The 25,854-nt window shown below is 41.3% G+C and overlaps 1 protein-coding gene across 1 annotated transcript in view; it reads left to right on the top strand.

Moving 5' to 3' along the window:
• Positions 1–25,622, top strand: part of Pth2r (parathyroid hormone 2 receptor) — an 81,960-nt gene extending 56,338 nt beyond the window's left edge. Inside the window, exons 10-13 of the mRNA XM_005361457.2 lie at positions 8,022–8,116; positions 20,719–20,857; positions 22,678–22,719; positions 24,504–25,622. Of these exons, the coding sequence (XP_005361514.1) occupies positions 8,022–8,116; positions 20,719–20,857; positions 22,678–22,719; positions 24,504–24,896 (669 nt within the window). The 3' untranslated portion in view covers positions 24,897–25,622. The remainder of the gene's footprint in view (positions 1–8,021; positions 8,117–20,718; positions 20,858–22,677; positions 22,720–24,503) is intronic.
• Positions 25,623–25,854: the final 232 nt, after the last annotated feature.

The following is a 25,854-nucleotide window of genomic DNA, read 5'->3' as shown; positions in this document are numbered from 1 at the left end:
ATTTCCACCTTGCTCTATTCGGCTAAACCACTGCCAGAACAGCTTTATTCATTAACCAATAAAAGCAACACTATAGAGAAGGACTTTCCACACCACACAAGCAAGAAAATTAGTGATTGATGGGGTGGCTTCATTCATTTGTGAAGATTGGTAATGGTCTGGGGAGAAATGCATTGGTTCTGACTTCATGTTCTGTGTGCGGGCATCAGGAACCAAGGATGAGGGATGTTGGGGAGGAAGCTTGAGGAGGTTTTTATGACTCATAAGAAATTAAGACAGAATCCTGCAAGTGGTGAGAACCCAAGGTTCTCGCACTGGAGAGCCTTGGAATCAGAGCTATCATTCAGAGAGTCCCTTGCAGCATGAAGGAGATTGGGAGTGAGTTAGGTGCTGAGGGCGGGTAGGCTCAGGGGTCATGGTCATACTGGAGGTTGGGGAGGACCTGCCAGGAGTTCCAGGTTCTTGTGTTCTGGAACGAACAACTGGGCAAAGACTGGCGTTCCCACAGAGTGATAAAGGGTAAGGCTGGTTTCTAGACCACAATAATGTTAATGCTTGTGCATGTCCTTGAGACACAGAAGGCCTCTCAGCAACTCTTCTTGGCTCCTGACCCCATTGTCCGACAAAGACACTTTGAGGGGTCCTCCTACTGTGCAGAGCTTTCTGCTGGTAGACTTTTCTTTCTTCTCATACGCTTGAAGGCTGGCACGCTTTTGCTTTGATAGTGTAAAAAAAGTCCATGAAAGTGTATACCCCAAATGAAAAATTGCCTTACAGTTATATAAGTTATAATCTCAACAAGTAAGCAAACAAACAGAAATTTTTTTTGGTATGAATGCTTTCTGATAGTAGAAAGCTGTGTTATGTCTTCAAAGCACAGGTACCTAGATTCTGAAAAAATGAGTAAGCCTTTATTTTGTAACTTTTCTGATGTGGCATTTCATGATTCATGACTCAGTGGTTCATGAAGGAAAAACATAAAGTAATATTCCTATTTTTACTTTCACTTTCTTGCTTTTCAGGTGAGATCCCATTTTTGAAATTAGTAAATATTTGATATGTACTCACTCAGGTGGTTTTAAACATAAAGCAAAGAAAGCCAGCCTACAAACCATAATCCCAGAGAATTTAGACAACAATGAGGACACTAAGAGAGACTTACATAGATCTAATCTACATGGGAAGTAGAAAAAGACAAGATCTCCTGAGTGAATTGGGTGCATGGGGACCTTGAGGGAGGGTTGAAGGGGGGAGAGGAGAGTCAGAGAGGGGAGCAGAAAAAAATGTAGAGCTCAATAAAAATCAATAAAAAAAGAAAAAAAGAGAAACTAGCTTCCTAGTTACTTCCCTGGCAATCTGGCCAGGCAGTCAGTCAACACCCATGTGTGGAAGCCCTAGGTTTCTTCTCACCAAGTTTGTGTGGAGGTGTGAAGAGACGGGGAGCATTGGCACCATAATGCATGGCTTGTTGGTATAGCTATAATTGTTCCTTTTCCTGTTTTGAGACAGGATGTTGCTATGTAGCCAAGGCTGGTTTAGAACTTCTGATCCTTCTGCCTCTATGCTCTGAGTGCTGCATTTACAGGTACATACCATCAGACTTGATCTATATTGTCTATTTTTTTCTGTACCTTAACATGGTATGAATCCCCAGGGAGTTCTGCCCTATCTTGGGTCATAGAGAGTAGACTTTGGGGCTAGACTGCCTTTGTTAGGATTCTCTCCATTCAGGTTTTACTTTGTTGTCTGTGGTTTGGGTGATATACAAATATCTATTTCCAAGACCAATAAAATGAAGCATCTCTTCCCTGTTTCCCTCTCAGTTTTACAATTAAAGTTTTTACAGTTAAGCCTTTAGTATACTTTGAGATGAGGGTCCAGTTTCATTCTTCTGCATATGGATAGCTGGATTCTTTAACACCATTTATTGAAGAAATTCTCTTTTACATATTGTGTATTCATCATGTTTTTTTCTTGAAAATTATTTGACCATAGATACATGGGTTTACTTGTGAGACCTCTAATTCTAGTAGGCCACATGTGTTTTTCTTTGATACTGCCATACTTTTTTGATTATTGTGATTTTGTAAAATAGTTGGGAGTCAAAGTAGTATGCTTTCAGTTTTGGTCATACTCATGATTGTTTCAACTATTTAGGACTTTAGTTACTCTCAAATTAATTTTAGGATTTTTTCTTTTATGACTTCTGTGAAGAATGTATTAGAAATTTTGATATGCATTGCATTGAATATGGGGATCTCTGTTGGTAGTATGGGCATTTCAACAAGCCAATTTCTCCAATCTATTCACATGGGATATTTTCTCATTCATCTGTGTCTTCTTTAATTCCCTTCCATAGTATTTATAGCTTCCAGTTTACAAATCTTTTCCTTGGTTGAGTCCCCACTAGTTTATTCTTTTTATTATTATTGTGAATCAGATTGCTTTCTTATTTTCTTTTCACGTAGTTTAGTGTTTGTGCAGTTTGTCAAGATTTTAGCAGGTTTGGGAGCCTACTCTGGAAAATAAGTGCTCAGTCTGCATCTCTCCACGGAGTTCCTGTCTTCATGGGTTTTACATTAGTTGGTTACCCTGTAGCTTTGCTCTCTGATCATTTTATTGTTTTAAGCTTTTTCTTTTATTTTCTTTCCTTTCATCCTTCCTTCCTTTCTGTTTTGATTACCAAGTACTGTTTTTGTTGTGATGATAAGAATGAGGTTTTGCTATGGAGGAAATCTTTTTTTTTTGGTGTTTTTGTGTGTGTGTTTTTGTGTGTGTGTGTGTGTATGTGTGTGTGTGTGTTACTGGGATTATAGGTGGAACACCACACCTGGTTAAGGAGGCACAGTGAAAAACCAGAACTTTCTCCTGTTGCTGAAATGCTGCCTACAATTTCAGGAAGAAAATACTTTTAATATTAAGTCATGAAGCTAGAATGCCCTGTGCATGACGGGTCATTTGCTAAGAGACTGCAATGGCATATAAATCTCATTGTTTTTTGTGGCTAACAAAATCAAGCTGTTGCATAGGTACTTTCAGGATGAACAACAGCTGATTCTCATCTAGGAGGGCTCATCAACACCATTAGGCACATATGAATCCTCCTAAACTTGGCACGGTTATCTGTGTTTGTTAACTACCTTTATGCAGAAGGAAAGTAAACTCAACACTTTGTGGCAGAAGGTGGCTTTGAACCTTGAAGATGCCTACCTGTAGAAGTTAGGCTCTTTCTCTCCCCAAGAAAACCAGGAGATGCTTGTGTGTAAAGAACTTGGTTCCAAAACCTTGGTTCCAAGGTTTTAAGAAAGTCATCCTAAGGTCTTCAATATGATATATTTTGGAGCTATGAGAAAGTGCTTAGAAATATGAGGAAAAGGAAGGAGGGAAAATCTCCTCCCCCATCTTCGCCCCGGACAAGTTTTAATATGTATTTGTTTGTATCCTAACTCCGTAGCAGAAGTCCACCGGTTACTTTGAATGTAAAAGTGCCTTGCAGTGACTTTTAGGTTTTGTCCTGGGATTCCAGACCTTTGCGGATTTTCATGCCAGGCATCCCGTATCCTCTAACAGTATAAAAGGAAGAGTGAGCCTAGAGCTCCCTTGTAGAGTCCAGAGAGTGGTCCTTCTTTCTGAGTGTTTCTGTGCTCTGAAAGCAGAAAGGATGAAGATGGTGACAAATATGACACGGTGCTCACCATGGGCTGGGTACCAGATGCAATAACTAACAGTGGACCAAGCATGGGCTGGGTACAGACGCGATAACAGCTGACCAAACATGGGCTGGGTACAGACGCGATAACTAACAGCAGACCAGGCATGGGCTGGGTACAGGCACAATAACTAACCGTGGACCAAGCCGCTTCTCTGCCAAGTAAGGAGCACTGAGAGTGTAATGTCAGGATATACATTATTACCTAGTGGACTCCAGGCATCTTTAACAGAAACCAAGATCCCTGGGTATGCATCGAGAACTCTTTTGCTCATGCATACACCCTACATGTCGTTTACCTGAACTTGAACTTGTCCACCTCTGCTGATGCTGGCTTGTTCCTCATACCTTTCTGAGCCTTTGTGTTTCTCTTGCCTCCATGGAATGTCCTAGCTTCAATTAGGCCTTTTGGATGGCCCCAAATCTCAAAAAAAAAAAAAAATGGAAGCGTTCTCATTGTCTGTTGACTGTCAGCTTGCAGCGTGGTGTATGTGAATTGTTTCTTAAACATCTACATTCTTAATGCATCTTGAGTGTTTCCTGGAACACAGTGGCCACTGGATCGATGACCAACCATCTGTACAAAGTAGGTGTCCTTGGATAGAAGAGAGGCAGAATAAGGAAAAGCACACACATGTGTAGAAATTCCAAGTCTTTCTCACCAGATCTTTTTCTGTTCAGGGATGGAAACCTCAGCCCTGCAGACAGAGGTCATACAGCAGTGTGACAGAAAGAGCCCAGCCTGCATTTTGCCCTGTTTATTTCACCTCACTCAGAACATGCCAAATTCTGTCTTGAACAATTCTTGTCAAAAACAATTTTTCCATTTTAATGGGTATATTTATGCTTTAAAAATATATTTCCTTTACAATATCAGGTTTGTTTTCTTTCTGGTCTTTTGTCCAAGTGGGCCATGGCATCATGCAAACAGACCTGCTTGCTGTGTGCAATCACAAGAAACGTAGCACAGAATCTTCAAACCAAACCGGGTCCCAGTCCAACTCTGGATTTGGCTGTTGTAACAATGTGGTTTCTCTTAATGGGATGTTTCTATTTCTGAGAATTGAGCCAGGTAGAATGAAGTCAGAATTTTTCAGTGACATATGGAGCAAGCTATGCTCAAGGAAATAAAGCAGTTCTGGGCAATCATAAGATGTGTAAGAGAACCCAGGTTTCCAGATGAATGCTGACTTCTGCACAAATGTTGAAGGATCAGATTGATTTTGGAAGGGTGGGACTGATAGCCGAGCATTTTCCTGTTTCGTTTTGTTTTCCCATGTTGAAAACTGTAAGAGAGTCTGCCAGTCATTAGAAAATAATACTTTGCTATGAAAACAAGCATCCCAAATGAGACAGTTGGTTATTAAGACCACTGTCTTTATGTTGATGAGTATGGCCTTTAAATTCTCCTACATAGCACCAAAATACAAGAGGAATATGTTCTAATTAACAATAGATAAACCAGACTTGGCAATGGTTCTTGCCTGTAATCCTACCAGTCTCCAGCCTGAAGCAGGAGGAGCAAAGTTCAAAGTCATTCTCATGAGCTACAAGGAGAATTCAAGACCAGTTTGGGATACCGGAGAGTCTGTCTCAAAAATTAAAAACCAGGACATATGCTTAGATGCTGGGGCTTCCAGAGCCTCATTGGAAAGAGCAGGGATGCCTGGTGGAGGAGCAAGGGATGCAGCAGGAGGAGCCAGTCAGGCCTGGAAGGAGCAGTGACTACCCCATGGGTAGATTTAATACATCCACAACTGATTCAAGTGCTCAATAAACTGGAACTCACAGAGATGCTAAAACCCAAGTTTAAGGCCTGCATCAGTAGAAAAGGATTAAAATAATAGCTGGAAAAGTATATTTTAAGAGATTGAGCCAACTGTCATGGGGTCCTTTGAGATGGCTTTGAGGATGCTCCTGGTGGGGCAGAGAGGGCTTGGGTATCACTAGAAATCTGAGCAATAGTGGAGAGGGTGCCAAACTGGCCTTGCCCTGTAGTCACATTGATGATATCTTAAATGTCACCTGTAGTAATAGGAGAGGCGGGGCTGTGTCCCCAGCACCCGGCTGCCTGGCTAGCTTATGCCCCAAAATAACAACACACAAATTGTATTCATTTAAACACTGCTTGGCCCATTTCTATCTAGCCTCTTCTCGGCTAACTCTCGCACCTGGACTAGCCCATTTCCAATTATCTGTGTAGCCCACGAGGTGGCTTACCGGGAAGATTCTAGCCTACGTCCATCCTGGGTCTGAGCTTCATGTGTCTGCCTCAGAGAGCAGAGCTCTCATGTCCGCCCTGGAGATGGGAGCATGGCGTCTGCTCCAGAGCAGAGCTGTCGAGTCTGAGCTCACTTCCTCTTCCTCCCAGCATTCTGTTCTGTTTACTCCACCCACCTAAGGGTTGGCCTATCAAGGGGCCTAGGCAGTTTCTTTATTAATAAGAAATCACATCAGTCACCATAGAACCTTTATCCAGAAACTAATAGAAGCAGAGGCAGACACCCGCAGTAGAGCACTGATCTGAGCTCCCAAAGTTCAGTTGAAGAGTAGGAAGAGTGAAAATATGAGCAAAGAGGTCAAGATCATGTTGGGGACACCCTCTGAAACAGCTTCCCTGAGCTAATGGGAGTCCTACAGCTTGCTGACAGTGGGAGAACCAGCATAGGACCAAACTAGGCCCGCTGACAGTGTGGGTGACAGTTGTATGGCTAGGGAAGACTGTGGGGCCAGTGGCAGTGAGACCAGGATTTATCCCTGTTTGTACTGGCTTTTTGGAATCTTTGGAGGGATACCTTGCTCAGCCTAGACATAGTGGGGAAAACCTTGGTCCTTGCCTCAAAGCAACGTGATAGACTTTGTTAACTCTCCAACTCTCCAGGGGAAGCCTTACCCTTTCTGAGGAGAGGAAGGGGGATGGGAATGGGAGGAGGGGAGGGAGTGGGAACTGGGATTGATATGTAAAATGAGAAAAGATAAATTTTTAATAAATAAATAAAAAAGAAATCTGAGATACTGAATTGACAGGTTAGGAGAAAGAAAATGAGTTGTAAGTGAATGGGGCATGTTTTCTGTGCCAGGAATGAAGGCATAGCTACAAATCAAAGTAGATCATTAGTCTTCTGAGGAGCTGGTTCTTCTTAAATGCACAGAAATTGATCCATAGCACACTGATGCTGTAAATGTCTAGAGAATTGTAAAGACAGAACAATAAAAATGGCTCCTAAGAAGTGCACACTTCTGATCCACATTTTTCTAATTCTTAGTCCCATTTTTGATGTAAACTGCAGTCTGCAAGTTCTCACAGTGGCATTGATTCATGCAGGGCTCTTTAAATGTGAAGATCTCTACCCTCTCATCGTCAAATCCCCATCAAGAAAACATCTTTTAAATGGTTCTCACCTTGCCCATTCTTTGATCCTGTGGCTTATTCTGAAGAGTTCTCAGAAAATGAACTACAGCTTACAGAAAAAAAACAAGCATACAAATTCAAATGTGTCAGTGAGTGGCCGCCTCTGATTTCTTATTTTAGTTCTCTGATTCTTTTTTAAATGCCAGCTGTGGGTTTCTCAAAGTCTGAGTTTTCATGATCTGTTTCTTTATTGTCGTTTTACAGTATTGCTTAGCTCTACCTACTATAACTCCAAGGAAGTGGGGGAGGAAAGATTGTGGGGGTCAGAGGGGATAGAGGACACTAGGAGAACATGGCCTCCTGAACCAACTAAGGGCTCATCTCAACGACTTTCTGCTGTATCCCTTGTTTGAAGACAGAGCTCAGTCCTCTCTAGTGGTTCACACACCCATTACTTTTCAAATACAATGTAACTTTCTATACCAGGTGTCTTTCCTTATACAGCATCTTGTAAAATATTCTTAACACGCATTTCCTAGTACATTCTACATCACAGGAAAGAATAAAATTCTCTCAATAATTCCATTATTTCTCTTCTTCAACCCAGAGGCAGAAGCCAGGTATTTATTTTTTAGAAAGGTAGTCCTGTGTGTACAATAACTTAATTTTGTCTTACCAACCTACCACGAATTTCATGTGATGTTTGGAAATTAGATCCTGGTAGAAAATTCTCTGATATTTCTGGTTTCTAATTCTATTAAATATTTAATTTTTATTTTTTTAAATGAAGGCAAATTGAGAATTAGTAGTTTTTACTGTCTTATTTTAGATTCTTTATTCAAATTTATGGAGTGAGTAATTCTTAGTCTCAATACAAAGAAGTTCAAATTATTCAATTTCTATAAATGTCTTGAAGAGTAGCTTAATTTCTTTGTGACATTGCCTTCTTTTTTCTTTCAGCTGAATTTTATTCTGTTCCTGAATACAGTTAGAGTTCTCGCTACCAAGATTTGGGAGACCAATGCAGTTGGGCACGACATGAGGAAGCAGTACAGGTAATCCAGAGTGCCTCCATCAGAGGAAATGTTTTGTTTGCTGTTTAAAGAATCCACATGAGCTAGTCTGAAATGTCTCTGGGGGATCTACTCTATGACTGTGTGTTCTTGTTTCATTCACTTCTGTGATTTGTTGGAGAAATTATCTATAATTTATCTATAATCAAGGTGCAAATATTCCAAACCTTCTTACTGTGCCTGGATTCTCTATGTATTTTTGTCTGTTATTAGCAGATTGTTAATTTTCTATAAATTATATGAATTTATATAAAATCTCTTGTGATTATCTTAGACAACTGTCTGCATTTAAAAAATGTCCTTATGAAAATAATCAAGCAGGTACATCTGTTGTATTTCATCTAGTCCTTTGGTGACTTGGTACCCACCAAATGCAAATTTTAATAATGTTTCAAATGCACTGATTGGAGGAGTCCCTTTTCTTTGTCTTTCATGACAAACTGAGTGTTTATAATCACTATCAGTCCATTTTATGTGAGTGCCCATTCCTTCCATTGGCCATTTTTGTGATTCTGAGTAATAATGGCCTGTACCCAATTGAACTAACACATCTAGTAATCAGGTAGATATGGACTAGGTTTTACATCTTTTAAATAGGTAACAACTTCTACCCCAATTTGCTATGAAGTACTCTCTCAGATACAGGAAGGAGCAAACCATGTTCGGCACCTTGATTTTATTTCACAAATGTTCTCCAAATTCTTTACTGATTCCTTCTCCTCTAACGTGCAGTCAGCCTTTTCTGTCCAGCAGCAAAGATGGCGGGGATGGCTGGTACTGTCTTAGGATGCAGGGTATGAACAAACCTGCAGCTTCCAATCCAGCTATGTTCTGTGAGTTGCAGTGGTAGTATTGTGATATACATTGTGCCCAAGAATCTATAGATAAATGCCTATGCTGTACTAATTAATATAGCTTGTCCCATGTTATACTCCATCAGTAAAGATATAGGCCAAGAATTATGGCATAGTGGGGAGGGTATAAAAAACCTTTCATTCTTCTTTATAAAGTGAAAAGTGTGATGTCATTTGTAAGTGGTATAGATTTTTAGTTCTTAATGCAGGATGCTTATTTATATTTTCAGCTCAGCACTCGGTTTCAGAAACCCCAGATTATTGAAATAATTATCGGAAACAATTTGTGTTCTTGTCTCAGTATTAGTTAGTTCTAACTTGAGAGTATACTACTTAAATGTTTATTCCTTTGTCAATGTTCTATCGCTGTGAAGAGACACTGTGACCATGGCAATTCTTTTTTTTAAATATTTATTTATTTATTTATTTATTATGTATACAATATTCTGTCTACAGAGGGCAACAGACCATATTACAGATGGTTGTGAGCCACCATGTGTGGTTGCTGGGAATTGAACTCAGGACCTTTGGAAGAGCAGGCAATGCTCTTAACCTCTGAGCCATCTCTCCAGCCCGACCATGGCAATTCTTATAAAGGAAAACATTTAATTGGGCTGGTTTGCCGTTCAGAGATTTAGTCAAGTAGAAAGCATGGTGGTACGTGGATATACATGGTGCTGGAAGTCGCTGAGAGTTCTACATCTGGATTCACGGGCAGCAGGAAGAGACAGTGAGCCACTGGCCCTGGCTTGAGCTTCTGAAACCTCAAAGTCCACTCACTCCCCATTGACATTCTTCCTATAACAAGGCCACACCTCCAATAATGCCGCTCCCTAGGAGTCTATGAAGGCCATTTTTGTTCAAACCACCTCATTTCACTTCCTGGCTCCTATAGGCTTGGTAGCCATATCACAATGCTAAAAGAATTCAGAACTTCAAAAGTCCCCCTAGTCTATCAGTCTCAATCCTTTTTAAAAGTCCAAAGTCTCTTTGGAGACTTATACAAGCTCTTATCTCTAATCCCTATAAAATAAAAATGAAAAAGCAGATCATATACTTCCAACATAATGGCACAGGGTATAAATTACCATTCCAAAATGGAGGAAAAGGAGCATAGTGAGAAAATACCAAGCAAGACCAAAAACCAATGGGGCAAACTCCAAACTCTATATCTCCATGTCTGATGTCAAAACACCCTTCAGATCTCCAACTCCTTTTAGCTTTGTTGACTGCAACATACTTCTTTCTCTTGGGCTGGTTCTCTGTTATCAGCTCTTGTTGGCAGGTATCCCACAGCTCAGGTATCTCTAACATCTTGAGGTATCCAGGGCAATCCAGGCTTCACATTTACAGCTTCATGCAATGGCAGAACTCTTCCAGAAGTGGAGTTGGTGTTAGTTATATTGATTGAATTTTCCCTGGATCAAGGGTGTCCTCCTGACTAATTTATGCAACAGGATCAGAGAGGCTGAGTGGGGACTACATGGATGCACATCCATTGAATAAGGAGACAATAAGAGGCAGAAAACAACGTGGCACCTGAAACTTAAAGCAGCTTTCTGTGCAGTGTCAGGCAAATCTTCCAAGAACCCCAGAATTCCATTGTGGGCATGTGTTTCCTAGTTCCAGAGCCCTTCAGTGGGCTGAGGCCCGGGAGAAGCAGCCTCTCTGGACTAAGTGGGGTCTTGGTGAGGGAGATCTCACTGTGGGCCTCCAGAAATGTAGCCAGAATCGTTCTAGTGTAAGCACTCTGGTGCCAATGAGAGTGAAAGAGAGATGTTATCTGTGGACCGAAGCCAGGATAGCTTCTGAAAGGCTTTGATCCAAGATCCAGATGGTATTCTCATTTTATACTTGGAAGAAAGCAAGTGAAATACTGTAGTAGGTATGTGGCCGTCAGTGGGTTGCTAAGGGAAATGACCCACTGTTTCAGCTACTCCTTCAGGTCATTCTGTTCCATAGCAAGTGAAGTTATGCTTGGCAAATAGACAGCACACACAGGTGCTTCAAGTAAAGCACGAAATAAACCAATGTCCAGTAATTAGTCTTTTCTGCCTTATTCTAATTTACTTTAACAAGCAAGGCGAGTTGTCAGAACTTGATAAAGATGTGTAAAAGAGTTCAAGGAGAAAACACTTGAATGTTTTCTCTAATGGAATTTGTCATTCAATACGATGTTAAATATGCCATTAAATATGATGTTTGCTTAACATCAGAATAAAACCAATGCAGTATGACAGCAAAGCAGAGAGATTTAAAGGTGAATAATCACTTATGGTCTAATTTTTATAGGTATTTTCTTTCTTTGAACTTCTATCCTCAGCTGAAATGGATAATATGCTTCTCTTACAAGAAGTGAGGCAGCTGCAGGATGCTATAGTAGCACAGTGCAAAGTAGCATACAGTTTCATTCACTATACTTCCCTCTTGGAAGGAGGGAGAGAAGAAGGAAGAGAGAGAATCTGAGATCTTGTAGAAGTTTTTCTTGAAGTGAGGAAAGTATATGCAGAAATGCATCTATAAAACTCTATTTGCATGTTTTTCTTGAATTGTGAAGTTGTTAAGTGAAAAATTTATATGGGCAGCTGTGTCTATTTGATTTAAATACTGGCTTTTTTTTCCTGTACACTGTAAAGTTTGTATATAAGTTGAGTGGCCAATTAAAGAGGAGAAACCTGAAAAAACTAATTGCCAATAAATAAATAAATGAATTTAGAATAAAAAATTAAACTAAAATAAAAAAAAACCCACTTTCATAGACATGAAAATGTCACTTAAGGCCAGGAGGAACCAAGAAAGGCTTAGGATAGACAGGGTTGCTGAGCCTGTTTTTTTTTGTTTTAGTTAAATATGATTTGACAAAGATTACTAGAGTTTTTATGTATGAATTTACCTAGTGAATGATACAGGCTAGATACTGTATGAAATGAGCATCTATTTTCTAAATAGTGTAATCAGAGACTGTGCTTTGGTTTCCTGGATGACCAGACTCAAATAATCACACAGAAACTATATTAATTACAATGCCTTTTGGCCTATGGTTCAAGTGTATTCCTAGATAGCTCTTATAGCTTAAAGTAACCTTTTCCTATTAGTCTATGTACTGCCATGAGGCTGTGGCTTACTGGAAAAATTCCAGCTTCTTTCTCCTTTGGCAGCTTCATGGCATCTCCTTGACTCCACCTACTCTGTCTATCTCTGTTCAAATTTCATGCCTGGCTGATAAGCCATTGGCCAAACCAGCTTTATTCATCAACTAACAAAAGCAACACATACACAGAAAGACATCCCACTTCATCTCTCCTTTTCTGTCTAATTAAAAAGAAAGGCGTTAGCTTTAACACAGTAAAAGTATATGTACAAAACATTTATTAAGCAAGAATTATAGTTATAATATTAATCCATTTACATTTGACTAATTAAGGAAAATAGTCTATCATTTAGCCTATCTTTGTGAGACTAAAGTTCTATATCTAATTTATCTTTTATCATAACTATGGAAAGCTATAATTGTAACTATTTATTTAGTCTTTAACTCCATCAAAGGCCCCAGAATGATATAATATTACCTAAGTAATCAGGAAGTACATCGTAACTTCCAAAGTTCTAGAAATGACAGAGACATTTTGCTGCTTGGACAGTCATACAAAGTTCTTTTGTAATGTTGGGGCATCCATCTTTAGCCTATAGGCCCATAATATCTGGCAGACTTTTTAGTGAAACACAAAATTTGAAGTTCTGTTCTGCCTTGTACTGGCAAAGTTTATCAGTTTCTTTCTTCTGTGTCCTGCAGAATGTCTGCCAGTATCTTCTGTGAAACAGGAACCCTGAAGGATCATCCCATCTTTTGGAAAGTTCAGCAGTCACTTTTCTGTGTGTTCTGCATGTTCAATTCATGCAGCATACCAGCAAGCAGTCCAGGCAAGAGAAATTTCTTGCCCAAATGGCTAGCTTTGTCACATTGGAGGCAAATTCCATAACGATTTTTTTCAGTGACCCTCAACCTCTCTGAAGCAGATATATCTCATTGTTGAGAAAAATCTAAGTTCTTAAAACATTTTAAATGCCAAATTTTGTAGGTCTTTGAAAGGTTTGAAGAATACTTATCAATCTGAAATATATCTCTGCACATCTAGAAAATCTAATATGACTACAGTTTGACTATTACAGGTCTATTAATATCTATTACTATCTATTAATAAATAATCTTTAATTATATATTACATTTTAAATGTTTATATATAAACATAATACCTTCAACAAGGGTAGAAACATACATATAACAAAATTGACCTTCAATTTGTAGCAAAAAACAAAGTCCATACTAATATAAAGTATTCATTTCTATATCATATCCCCCATTTTTCTTTAGAAAGACCTTGACTGTGAGCATTAATCATTTATCAATCTTCTTTAAGTGAAGAGAAACATTTAAAAACAATATTTGGGAATTTGAGCACAGTTCTCTAGACTACTTCCTGCTGATTGGAGGTACTTTTTTTAAATGGGATATCCTGTGTGGTTGGTCCATCTCAGCTAGCAGTCTTGAAGCTGTCATAGATGTTGGACCACCTGGGTCATTGCTTCAGGAGGTCTTGTTTGATCAAACCACATTAGCCATTAAGGAATCCACAGCTTTCTATCCTCTGTGAAAACAAAAGCAAAACCTCTTTTCCAAAGTAACATGTCCTTAGACTTAAATTTTGAGATCAAGATAACTTTAAAATATATATGTTTGCTTAGCTTAGCAACCACACAATGAAATGTCTCTTAGTAGTTAGCTCCTTCACAGTCAAAAAATTCAAGGAAAACACAATAAAACACTTAATCCAGACTCTTTGTGTATTTCTCATCTTGATTTTTTTCTCTGTTTCTTTTATTTTTTAAGCTTTGGTTTTCTGAAACAGGGTTTTTCTGTCTGTCTTTGGCTGTCCTGGATCTCACTCTGTAGACCAGGCTGGCCTTGTACTCACATAAATCTGCCTGCCTCTGCCTTCTAAGCACTGGGATTAAAGGTGTGTGCCACCACACCTGACTACTCTATTTTTTTTTTGAAGGACTTTCTCTATCCTTTTTCTTTTCTCTCCTAAGACTTTGTACATTTTAAAACACATTATAAACCATTTAGAGGTTATTTTCTTATTCTTCTGAATCTATCTTTACTGTATGTATCTATCTTTCCTGAGTACATGAGTCTTAAACCTGCTAAGTGATATGGCTAGGATTAAAGTTGTGTCTTTGGTGGCTGGCTCCACCCCATTCCTTGGCTTCTTGAGAGTCTAACTTCATGGCAGAAGTACTAGCCAGAGTCATGCTTTTTTTTTGCCATAACTCTGCAGAGTTTCTAGGTCCATGCCCCCATCAAGAAATATGCCTCTGGCTGCTCATAAACACCATTTAAGGCCCCCCCCCCCCGCAGGGCTTCTTAAAAGAGTTGTTAGGTTCCTGCCCCTAATGTTGAGTCAGGAAGCCTCTCTTAAAGGAGTGATGCCTCTGTTTGTTGCGGACAGAGTCTACCAGAGAAAAGACAGTTACCAAGAAGCTGCTGCAGTTACCAAAAAGCTGAGCTTGACTCTTCTTGTTTGTCAAGAATCCTTTTTTAAAAAAACAAAACAAAACAAAAAACAAAACAAAAACGCTTTCTCAAGCTCTATGTGGAAATTGTTATTCGCAAATGTTTGGGTGCTGTTATGTAATGGAGACAGTGCTTTGGTTTCCTGGCTGACTAGACCTGAATAATCACACAAAACTTTATTAATTACAACACTGTTTGGCCCATGGTTCAGGCATATTCCTAGCTAGCTCTTACATCTTTAATTAACCCATTTCTATTAATCTATGTGTCAGTACAAGGCTGTGGCTTACCAGTAAGTTCCAGTGTCTTTCTCCTTTGGTAGCTACATGATGGCTCTTTGACGCCACCTCCTCTCTCTCTATATCTCTGTTTGAATTTCCTGCCTGGCTTTACTCTGCTAAGTCATTAACCAAACCATAAACCAATAAAAGCAACACATATACAGAGAAGGGCAGCCCACATCAAAATAGGACACTATGTCTCCAAACCACCTAACTCCATTGCATTTCTCTTGTAATTGGAACAATCATCGTTCTTCCAGCAAGCCAGAAGACTTATATCAGTTGTTATATGCCCAGATCATCTCATTACACAGCTGCATCTTTGTAGACAGCCAAGCTATAAAGCTGTATAGTGTATATGATTGATCATATGGACACTAATAAACATCAGTGCCCCAGAGATGCTTGTGTTCGATCTGCAATGAATAGATAATGACCTATGTGTACCCTTGTGGTAGTCATCTGCTCTGAAGGATAAATTCTAAAAGAGGATGTAATCACAGGTAATATATAAACATGAACACAGTTCAAACATTTTATTTAATTCCATAATTAATGAAGGAGACAATAATAAAACATTTCACCTGGTTCAAAAGAGAACATATAGTTAGGAAATGCATGCTGGAATGAATTTATAAAGGGATGCAAACTGCAAAGCTTGTTAATACCTACAGGGCTACAGTCAGAGACATTAACACTCTGCTGGATACAATTTGTGTTTCAGTGGCCAGGAATGACTTGCATTACTGTGGAAGACAGATTTATATAATGCCACTGGGATCTCTAGCCTTTGGTACCCTATCTGTGTCACGTGCAATACCTGCTCTGTCACCTGGACCTGGAATAAGGACAGGATCTATGATGGCTTTTTTGTTCTCTCCCTTGATTAGGTTACATATATGACAAATAGTGCTAGTCAGTCTTATGATATGTTACACAGACTCTGCCCTGCCTGGGAGAGCCTGTGTTTTGGACACAGATGTGAACCCAACCCTAGATGAAACCTTGAGTTCAATTTTGAGAAGCTCTAGATCTATATGTCTATCACTGCATATCAACAGAAAGGAGTGAGTCTCATTTAAGGCAGGGACTTTGTGGTACTTTGCTATACAGCACACCGGAGATGAATTCAATTACTGTTTTTTTTTACAGAAGATCCCGTTTCCCTACAGAACTATAAAATAGCTTAGTCATAGACAAGAAGAGAGAACTCCAGGGACAGAACTAACAGGATAACAAATGGATTTCATTGCCTAATGCAATTTTTCTCTCGTCTGCATTAAACTGAATGGTGACAAAACTTTTGCATTGTGACCATTTCATAAACTATCTCTCTGATTTAATGTTTTTTGAACCTCATTTTTGGTTCCTAGCTACAAAAGTAGAAGCAAGCAAAATTAGCTTGATTTTGAGAGCATTCTCCAGGGGAATTTACACTGCATCTTAAAAACAGAATGTGTTTTTTTTTCCAGAGAGATGTTAGACTATACTATAACTAGATAACTAGAGTTTTAAGACTATACAACTGCAGTTAATGCAATTCCCGAATCTAACTAGCCTGTATAAAATGCCCTAGGTGTTTATAACATCCTTTTTAAACTTACAGCCACAGGAGCTTCAGCTCACTACTCAGCATTTAGAAGGAGGATACGTATAGGCAGGTTCTGAGCACTGAGAGTGTTAATCAGGTCCCAGATACTGACTGCTTATCAGCAATGCTCTCCTGAATGGAATGGCCTAATGCGGAATTATAAGATTGAAGAAACTGTAGGCAAGGCAGGTGAGGACTCAGACCATCAGATGAAAAGTCCACAGTCTACAGGGGAAGCTGTGAGTGAGAGGCAGGTCGCTGATCAGCGCCAAGGGAACAGATGATTCGAACACTACTGAAACACTGAAGACGATGAGGGAGGAAGACAGCTCTAGACGTCTGAGCTAGTCACCGCCATGTGAACCCGTGGGAATTCCAGAGAGCCATCTCTCCTGGACAGTGTGTGGATGGGAATGATGACTGCCAAGAGAGCTTTGAACTATTAGAGACTTGTAAGTCCGGCCCCATTTCTGAGACCAGATAAACGAATCAGTATTCCATAGCTAGAAAACATCAAGTTGGGATTCTGAGTCTAGTTCTCTTTGGTCTTAGACTAGTGAGATCTTGTCTCACCCACTCAGCTTGTTTACAAGAAGAAAAATAATAAATAAATAATGCAATGAGAGGAGAAATTGGTAAGGATGGAAGAAGTTGTTCAAGATTCTTGGGTGTAAATGATTCACAAAGGGGAATTTGAGAAATGAGAAAGAAATAGGTTACATTTGGCAATTTCTTAGATCAAGAGTGCAAACAAAACAAAAGTTACCCCAAAATGGAAAATGGTGCCCTTGGCGTCCTGGTAATGGATGAATTGCTTGCTACCAACTTTGTGGTTTAATGTAGCATATTTTCCATTTCATTCTCTGTAGGTCAAGAGTCTCTGTGCCCCTCCTCTACTTGGCTATTACAGGGTTGCAACTGAAATGTCAATCAGGGTGGTGGCATTATGGGAAATCTGAACTGGGGAGAATATATCTGAGTGAGTGTGACCACTGGTGGCAGATCTGGGTGCTTCTCAGCTGATGTACTACTGTTTATTGTCACATGAGCCTCTCAGGAAAACAGCTCACCATGTGGCAGCTTGTCTTGCTACAGAAGACCAGGGAGATAGCAGTTAGATCTTAGGCAGCACAGTCCCAGAAGTGATATTCTTTCATTGTTGCCTTAATCTATTAGAAGAAATCCCCCAACCTGATCATACTCAGGGAAAAGATGACAAGAATGTAAGTATCAAGAGATGGGATCGGGGGCACCATTTTAGATTAACTCTGTACAGGAAAGGGTTCTCTCAGGACAGAATCAATAGACCTGACAAGATACGCACGGGCGTACAAATGACACAAACAGATTTACAACTTGATGGGCAGTTATAGAGAAGTGGATACACGAGCCAACACTTGGTGAACTGGTTCCTGTGAGTCTGGGGACTGAGAAGTCTGTGGCAAGCCTTCAGTAAGCAGAGTTCCAGGATGCTGTTTAGAGTTCAATGTTTTACAATCAAGGAAACAAATGGTGTAACCCTCAGCCTAAGAGGGACACTCAACAGCTCAATAGCCTACAGGCACAACTCCCAGATGCAAGGCTGCTGTGCCTGGAAGGCAGAAGGCAGGAGAGTTGTGTCCAGCTGCAGAAGAGGAGAAGCAAACAGACCTTTCCTCTGCCCTCTGGTTCTGTCAAAACTGTTTGTTCCCTTGGTACAGTGACCTGCCCCTCACTCGCAGTTTCCCCTGTAGCCTGTGGACTTTTTATCCACTGATCTGAGCCTTGCCTTGCCTACAGTTCCTTCAGTTTTACAATTCCACATTTGTACATTTCATTCAAGGCAGCATTGCTGATAAGCAGTGGGCCTGTTGGAACTGACTGGTGCTCCAAACTTCAGAACCTGCCTGTACTTGTCCTCCTTATGAATACTAAGCAGTGAGCCCAGGTGCTTGGTGGTGCCTGCCTACACTCCACTGTCGTGGGAGGTTGCTTGTTTGTTTCCCAGCTGCCCTGAGCTCAGACCTCAAATAATCACACAGAAACTGTATTAATTAAATCACTGTGTGGTCCATTAGCTCTAGCTTCTTATTGGCCAACACTTACATATTAATTTAACCCATGTCCATTAATCTGTGCATCACCATGTGGTTGTGGCCTACCAGCAAAGTTTTGGCGTTTCTGTCTCCCGTGGCTCCATGGCTATCCTCTAACTCCTCCTTCTTTCTCCCAGCACTCAGTTTAGTTTTTTCTTCCTACCTCTATTCCCTGCGCAGGCCTAAGACAGTTTCTTTATTAACAAATGGTACTCACAATATACAGAGGGGAATCCCACATCGCTCCACACTGAGGGCAGACCTTTCATATTGAATCCAGCCACGCATGTAACCATCTCATTCACAGACACAATGAAACAATGCGTTACTTGTCATCTGTGCATCCTCCACAGACACACTGAGACAATACTTTACCTGTCATCTGTGCATCCCAGGCAAACTGACATCTAAAACTAAATACCACACCATTACATCAGAAAACTCAGGATTGCTTCAAATATACAGGCCAGGGCAGGGATGGCTCACACTTTTAGTTTTAGCCTTCTAGAGGCAAAAGAGGCAGGGGCAGAGGCAGAGACATAGGCCAGATCCCTGTGAGTTCTAGGCCAGCCAAGATTATGCAGTGAGACCCATTCTCAAAATAAAAGAAAGAAAAGAAAAAAAAACCAGCCAACAAACCAAACAACCAGACAGAAAACAAGACGGAAAAATAAGGAGGGATGGAGACAGACAGAGAGAGAGACACACAGAGAACTAAACAGAACGACAGGTAGTTAGAACAGAGTATTGACAGAACATTCAGACTACGAGGAAGGACTGAGCGCATATAACTCATAAGAATTGCAAAGTATCTCTAAGAGTAGCTGATTTTAAAAAATTAATTAATATTTAAAATTTCATATACATATGTACCTTATTTATATCATTCTTCCCTTCCTCTTCTTCCTATGCTCCTTTCACTTTATCTCAAATTCATAAGCTTTCCTTTATTGTTGTCACTAATTATCATTAGATTTCTTAGCTATTATTGCAATAAAAAATTTATAAATATAACCTGCTGAATCAGTTTACTGGTGCTCATGTGCATAAGTTCTTAGGGCTGACCCCTGGTATTAGGGATAACCAATTGGAGGGCTCATCCCCGGGGAAGACCGATTCTCTCTCAGCAGTCATTAATCTAGGCATGGGGTCCCATGGGATTTCACCCATCCACATTGGAATGTCAACCAGCATTGCAATTGCTCGGGTCTTATTTAGGCAGCCATATTGTTGAGATTTCATGTGTGTAGCCTTTTCTGTCATTCACAGATGGCGCCGTCTCACAGCAGACTTCCTGGTCTTCCAGTTCTTAGAAAATGTTTTGCCCCCTCTTCCCTGATGTTCCCTGAACCTCAGGTGTAAAATCGAGGAAATGCTTCAGTCTCAAACACCAACGTTAAAGATGACATAGTACATCAACCAAGGCCATTTAATGACTTCATAAAAACAGCAGCCTACCATCAAGAAGAATAGACGTGAAATTAGAGAGACCTAGGGGATACTGATCATGGGAAGTGAGAATCACCGCCAGACTTACTATAAAGGGACAAGAGGCAGCTCTGGGGAGATGGCTCTGAGAGGAGACCCTTGCTCTTCAAGAATGGGGACCCGAGTTTGATTCCCCAGCACTTACATAAAAACGGGGCATGGCTGCACATACCTGTAACCACAGAATTAGGGGGTAGTCACAGGCCGATCCTGAGAGGTCACTGGACAGACAACTTTTCTTTAATGGTGAGCTTCAGGTCCAGTGAGAGACTCTGTCTCAAAAAAAAAAGTAGAGAGAACTAGAGGAAGACACCAAATGCCCTGCTTGCTTGTGCCAGTGCCTGAGCACCTGTATACTCATATGCATACATTTCATAGATAACACATACACACACACCACAACACATAAACACATGCATACCACAACCATACACACACAACACAACCATACACATCACAAACAACACATACTCACCCCATAAGCATCTACACAACAAAACGACAATGGCACACAGACATACACAGACCACACACAGACACAGACACAGACACAGACACACACACACACACACACACGACACACACACAGCAACGCACAAACAGCAAAAGTAGAGAAAGGGCAAAGTGGCAGCTGAGGAATCTCTGACTCATTTCTGCAACAAGCTGTTTTCCCAAAGGCACCCGAGGTTGCTTCATAGAAAACCTTGTGTTTTTTTCCAGGAAACTGGCTAAGTCAACGCTGGTGCTGGTGCTGGTGTTCGGTGTACATTACATCGTGTTCATCTGCCAGCCGCACTCCTTCTCCGGGCTCTGGTGGGAGATCCGCATGCACTGTGAGCTCTTCTTCAACTCCTTCCAGGTGACCAGCAGCGTCTGTGGTGTGGGATTAGTTTTTGTTAGTTCCCTCCACCTCTTTCTCTGCCCTTTGCTCTGGTTCTAGGTACCTGTCTTCTGAGGGCCCTGGAGAGGACACTATGTGTTTACCTCCTAGAGATCAGGTTAATTCTCTTTCCCCAGAGCGAACTGGTGTGGAGCTGTTTGGCACAGGAACAAGCCTGGGTAGCAAGATAACAAGGCACATTGCTGGAGAACACACATCACTGCAGGGCACAGTTCTTTTTTCTTTTTTCTCTTTCCTTTGAGTATGTGTGTGGAAAGTAATAGAATAAAAAGAAGACAAAAGCAGGGAAGCAGGGAAAAGAGTGACAGAGACAGGAAGGTAAAAAGTTTTCCCCATCCCTTCATCCCACTGTAAAGAGGAAGACTGTGACCATACCTCCTCTCTTCAACTTGAATCTACTGATGCATTTATACCAGAGGGAGCAACAGAGAGTTTGAGGCAGACATGAGTAACCATGGCCTGAGAGTACGGATGGCAGCTGCCCTCCTAGAAGTGGTTATGACAGAATGAAAGGGAGTCATGTCAGTGTGTTTATCAAGTATGTTGGTGTGGACATCATGTAGGTGAGTCACCACGAAGTCAAAGCTCTGCACCATGGACTTCAGGTGCAGCCTGAGAGTGCTCTGAGCTCTTGGTGTGGGAGCCAGTGGCTTACTAAATCAATACTTTCTAGAGATTTTTACCTGATGGTTAAAGCGGTGTAGGTCTGCTACAAGGTGGGTGACTCTTGGGGGAACTGAAAATAGCCCAAGGTGACCTGGGCTCTTAATCAGCAGCGTGCCAACTCTCCACAGGCATGACGTTCTAATAAGGCGATAGCATCTGTAACCTGGTCAGGGAACTTCAGTTCCCAGCAGCCTGAACAACTGGAGAGTTTACATTTGATGTATTACTTACTTGTCAAGAATTTCCAAAGATTTCATGTTGCACTCAACATTCAGGTGTCAAGTTCAAGTGTCATTTTTTTGCCACACACAGCCTTGCATGGCCTGGAGCCTGCCAACACACACCGAATCTCCCACAGAACTCACAGGACCTGGCTGTTGCTTCACCAGCGTGCCTGGGGTGGAGGTGGAGGTGGAAGTGGGCACGCGGGCATCACACTCTGCTCTCTTCTCCCTGAATGTCCCACTCCCCCAGGTTCATCCAATTGACATCTTCTTGTCACTCTGACCAGCTTAAATGTTGCCCCAGAGAGGTCTTGGCTGAGTTTCTCATCCAGTGTTGTTCCCGGTAACATTGATTTTACCCACAAGACCCTCACAGCCTTGTTTTTCTCATGTGGCTGTTGGCTAATGTTTTTATATGCGGGTCTCGCACGTTCACCCCTGTTATGCTGAGTCACTCTTAGCCCAGTGGTTAAGCTCAATAGATACTTCAGAGTGAAAACAGTGTTCTCTGTGCTTTAACATATAATATTCAATGTCGGTAGCTGCTAGCTTTTGAGAAATAGAAGCATATTTTACCAAGCAGGGGATGGGTTTATGCGATCCTCAAGCAGTAATGTAAATAAAACCACATCATAGGAAATGGTTCTTTGTGAACCTTGGAGTATTTTGCTCAGGTGCTTGGTTTGGTTGAAACCAAGGAAAGGTCACCCAGACAAACACAATATTCAGAAATATTAGGAGGAAATAATTTCTGTAATTTTCTGAAGATATCATCAAAAGCCAACTTTTCAGTTGGTGCATTTTGGTACAAGGTATTTGATATGAGTCCAGTCTCTGCTGTGTGCTTCATGAATTGCCGGAGGACTAATCTAGCCCTTTTTTCTTCAGGGTTTCTTCGTGTCTATTGTCTACTGTTACTGCAATGGAGAGGTAGGTCTGAAGATGAGCTCCAAATCAATTTTTGTTTTAATCCATTTTGTGTCTTTTTGACAGAACACAGGAAGCTTAGTAATTTACACAGGGGAGATAGTGGTCTGTTTCTCACAGATTTAAATGTGGGGCCATCTGTGTCAAGGAGGCCACATCTGACCAGGGCCTTCTTGTTACATCATCCCATGATGGAAGGTAGAAGCAAGGGAACTCTAAGAGACTGACCTCAAAACCCTGAGATCTTTCCCAAAGACGGAGATTTTTATTTTAGTTAATTCTAAATCAATTCTGGTTAATACTAAAACTTTTATTCCACATAAAGTTCTATAAAAAGTCAACTGCTTTCCTTAGGATGAATCTAAATGAAAATAAATTCAATTAAAACAGATAAGGTTTTCAGGATAAGTTGAGGATAGCACTATCTCAACCCATTTGGCAGTCGGCAGAGAGAAGCAACTACACATCATGTGGATGATGCAGATGACCCTGGAGGGTTCAGCATGCCTTGCTGTTGCCTGGGTGGCTGCCTCCTTTTTCTCTCAGATTTCCAGTTTGCTCCAAGTCCCAGAAGGACAATGACAGTTGCTGTTGCAGTGGCTCACCAGATTCTTCTGAGAACGTTGGTTCTGTAGGATATTGGTCTCTGCATAAGGCGCTTGAGTGGCAACTTACCAATGCACCATCCCGATTTACTGCTGTGTTATTTTTACCTTAATTTTCAGCAGGGCTAAGTGTGTCAGTGTCACCCACCACCCTAACCCCCAATGAAGAGATGCGTGTGTTGCGCAAGTGACACCAACTTATATGCTTTTGCTTCCCCTGGGGTCTTTGCTTTCCCCGGTGCTTTCAGGAAAGAGTCGGTAGAAAGGACACTTTGATAGAAGGTGTGGAGGGCAAGCCCCATCTCCTCAGAGTGCAGTTATAGTGTCTACTTGTCTCTCTCTATCCTTTTCTTCCCCCCTCCTCTTGGTTCTTGCGGGTTGACAATATGGCAGTTTCCTTACAAGCATGGTACCTTCCTTGGCTTTTCTCTGCCTCGGGTGGTGTTGATTCAGTAGCTACAGAGAGTCAGGCAAAGAGCTGATCTCTTCTCATTTAGGCAGAGCATTTTAAATGGAGATCTGGGAGCTTAGAGGCATAAATGAAAAAGCACAGAACTAGGCAGAGTTCAGGGGTTGGGGCGAGCTGGTTGTGCCCGCTAGGGACTACTGGGCCTTAGGGAGGAGTTCCGAGTGAGTGTCAGGACAATGTGGGTACTCTGGGAAAGTGTTTGGAGGAAGAAGGCAGGGGACTTTTATCAGGTCCACTGGCTTGGATGAACAGCAGGATTTCCCTGAAGCTTTACGGTTTTCTCAAACACTTCCAGGAGGGCTGAGGTTATCCCTGGGGTGTGCGAGACTTTATGGACTTGTTTAGATGGACTTGTCATATGAAAAGTCCTGTGCTCCCCGCTCTGCACAGACTCTTCAAACCCGGAATTCTTTTTTCCTGGTGATAAGGCAATTGCTTGTATCAGCGGCGCTTTGGTCTTATTTAAATACTAAAAGTAACATTGATTGAAAAGGTCTCTTTGAGGGTATGGAAGGCACAGATCTGTGGAGTCCCTGAACACAGAGGGACCTCAACCAGTGTTTATGTTTATTATTATTATTATTATTATTATTATTATTATTATTATTATTATTATCACTAAGATCCAAGTAAAGTTCGTTATAACTCGGGCGTGGGTGCGTGGGACTCCTTTATGGTTTCTGACAGGTGCACGCGTGTTTCTTGTGCTGCAGGTGCAGGCTGAGATGAAGAAGATGTGGACTCGGTGGAACTTGTCTATCGACTGGAAAAGCACGCCACCTTGTGGTGGCCACAGGTACGGCTCAGTGCTCACCACTGTCACTCACAGCACCAGCAGCCAGTCACAGATGGGGGCAGGCACCCGACTGGTGCTCTTCTCTGGCAAACCCACCAAGAATGCCAGCGGACAGATCGACAGCCATGTGACTCTGCCTGGCTACGTCTGGAGTAATTCCGAGCAGGACTGTCAGCCGCACTCCACCCCCGAGGAGACTGAAGAAGGTCTTGGGAGGCAGGGAGACGATACTCCAGTAGGGGGGCCTTCCAGGCCAGTGGTGTTCATCCTAGACTCCGAAGGATGCAAAGGACAAACCGAACGTTTCTGAGTCACCATTTGTGGCTCCAGTGATTTGGCGGATCTGGTGTAGGAGATAACCCAAGCTGGAAGACTGGAATTCTGGAATAACGCTTTGCTTAAACATTTTCACTTTCCACCAGCTGGCTACTAAAAGTATTCATGCATAAAAGGGTATTATTGAGGTAGTTTATTAACTTACGTTGGCATTATTCCTCCTAAAATTAGTACTTTCTCTGTGGTTCTTATTATTTTACTTCTTTTGCACAGAAAAGGTTTCAAATGCTTGGCTCTGTCTTTCTCTCAGAAATATCACCCTGAATATGATAAGATCAGTAAGTTTGCACCACTTTCCTTTAAAGCAACCACTGATCTCTGTCTTTCTCATTTTAGTGAACTTCCATGATTGCACTCATCTTGACTATGTAGTGGAGCAATCAAGGAATGTACATTGGAAGACAGATTCTAAGACATGCTAGAAAATCAATTGACTGGGCATTAGTAAAGTGATACATTCCTGACAGTTATGATTGATTCTAGGAGCAAAGAAACCCACTCTGTTTTTCCTTTGAATATCCCCTGTATGATGAGCCAAAATCTTCTCTTGCTCTTCTTTTTCGTAAGCCATGACAAGTCAAAGGTTTTCTCAGTCAGTGACCTTGTGTTTGAAAGCTGATTCTGTGTGGGCTCGCGCATCCTGATGCTAACCCACACTGCATCTTTGTCTGTTCTGTTGTCTGCTATGTGACAGATGGTATGGGGGATAGATTAAACGTTTGTTTTAAAGATACACCTTTGGTCGTTACAGTTTCCTTTCATTATTGCACAATCATTCTTGAGAAGCCACCAACAGGTTCTTTCCCCAAGTCTTCGGCTCCCAGCACATAACTCCCATGTTTTGCCAAATTCTCAATTTCAGTTATGAAAACATTTACTGAGTGCATCCTACAGCACAGGTATTTTGCTAGGGTTTTTGCGAGCATTAGCTC

This window comes from Microtus ochrogaster, linkage group LG4 (genome assembly GCF_000317375.1).
Source record: "Microtus ochrogaster isolate Prairie Vole_2 linkage group LG4, MicOch1.0, whole genome shotgun sequence".
Taxonomy (NCBI): Eukaryota; Metazoa; Chordata; class Mammalia; order Rodentia; family Cricetidae; genus Microtus; species Microtus ochrogaster.
This window is presented reverse-complemented; position numbering and strand designations above follow the sequence as displayed.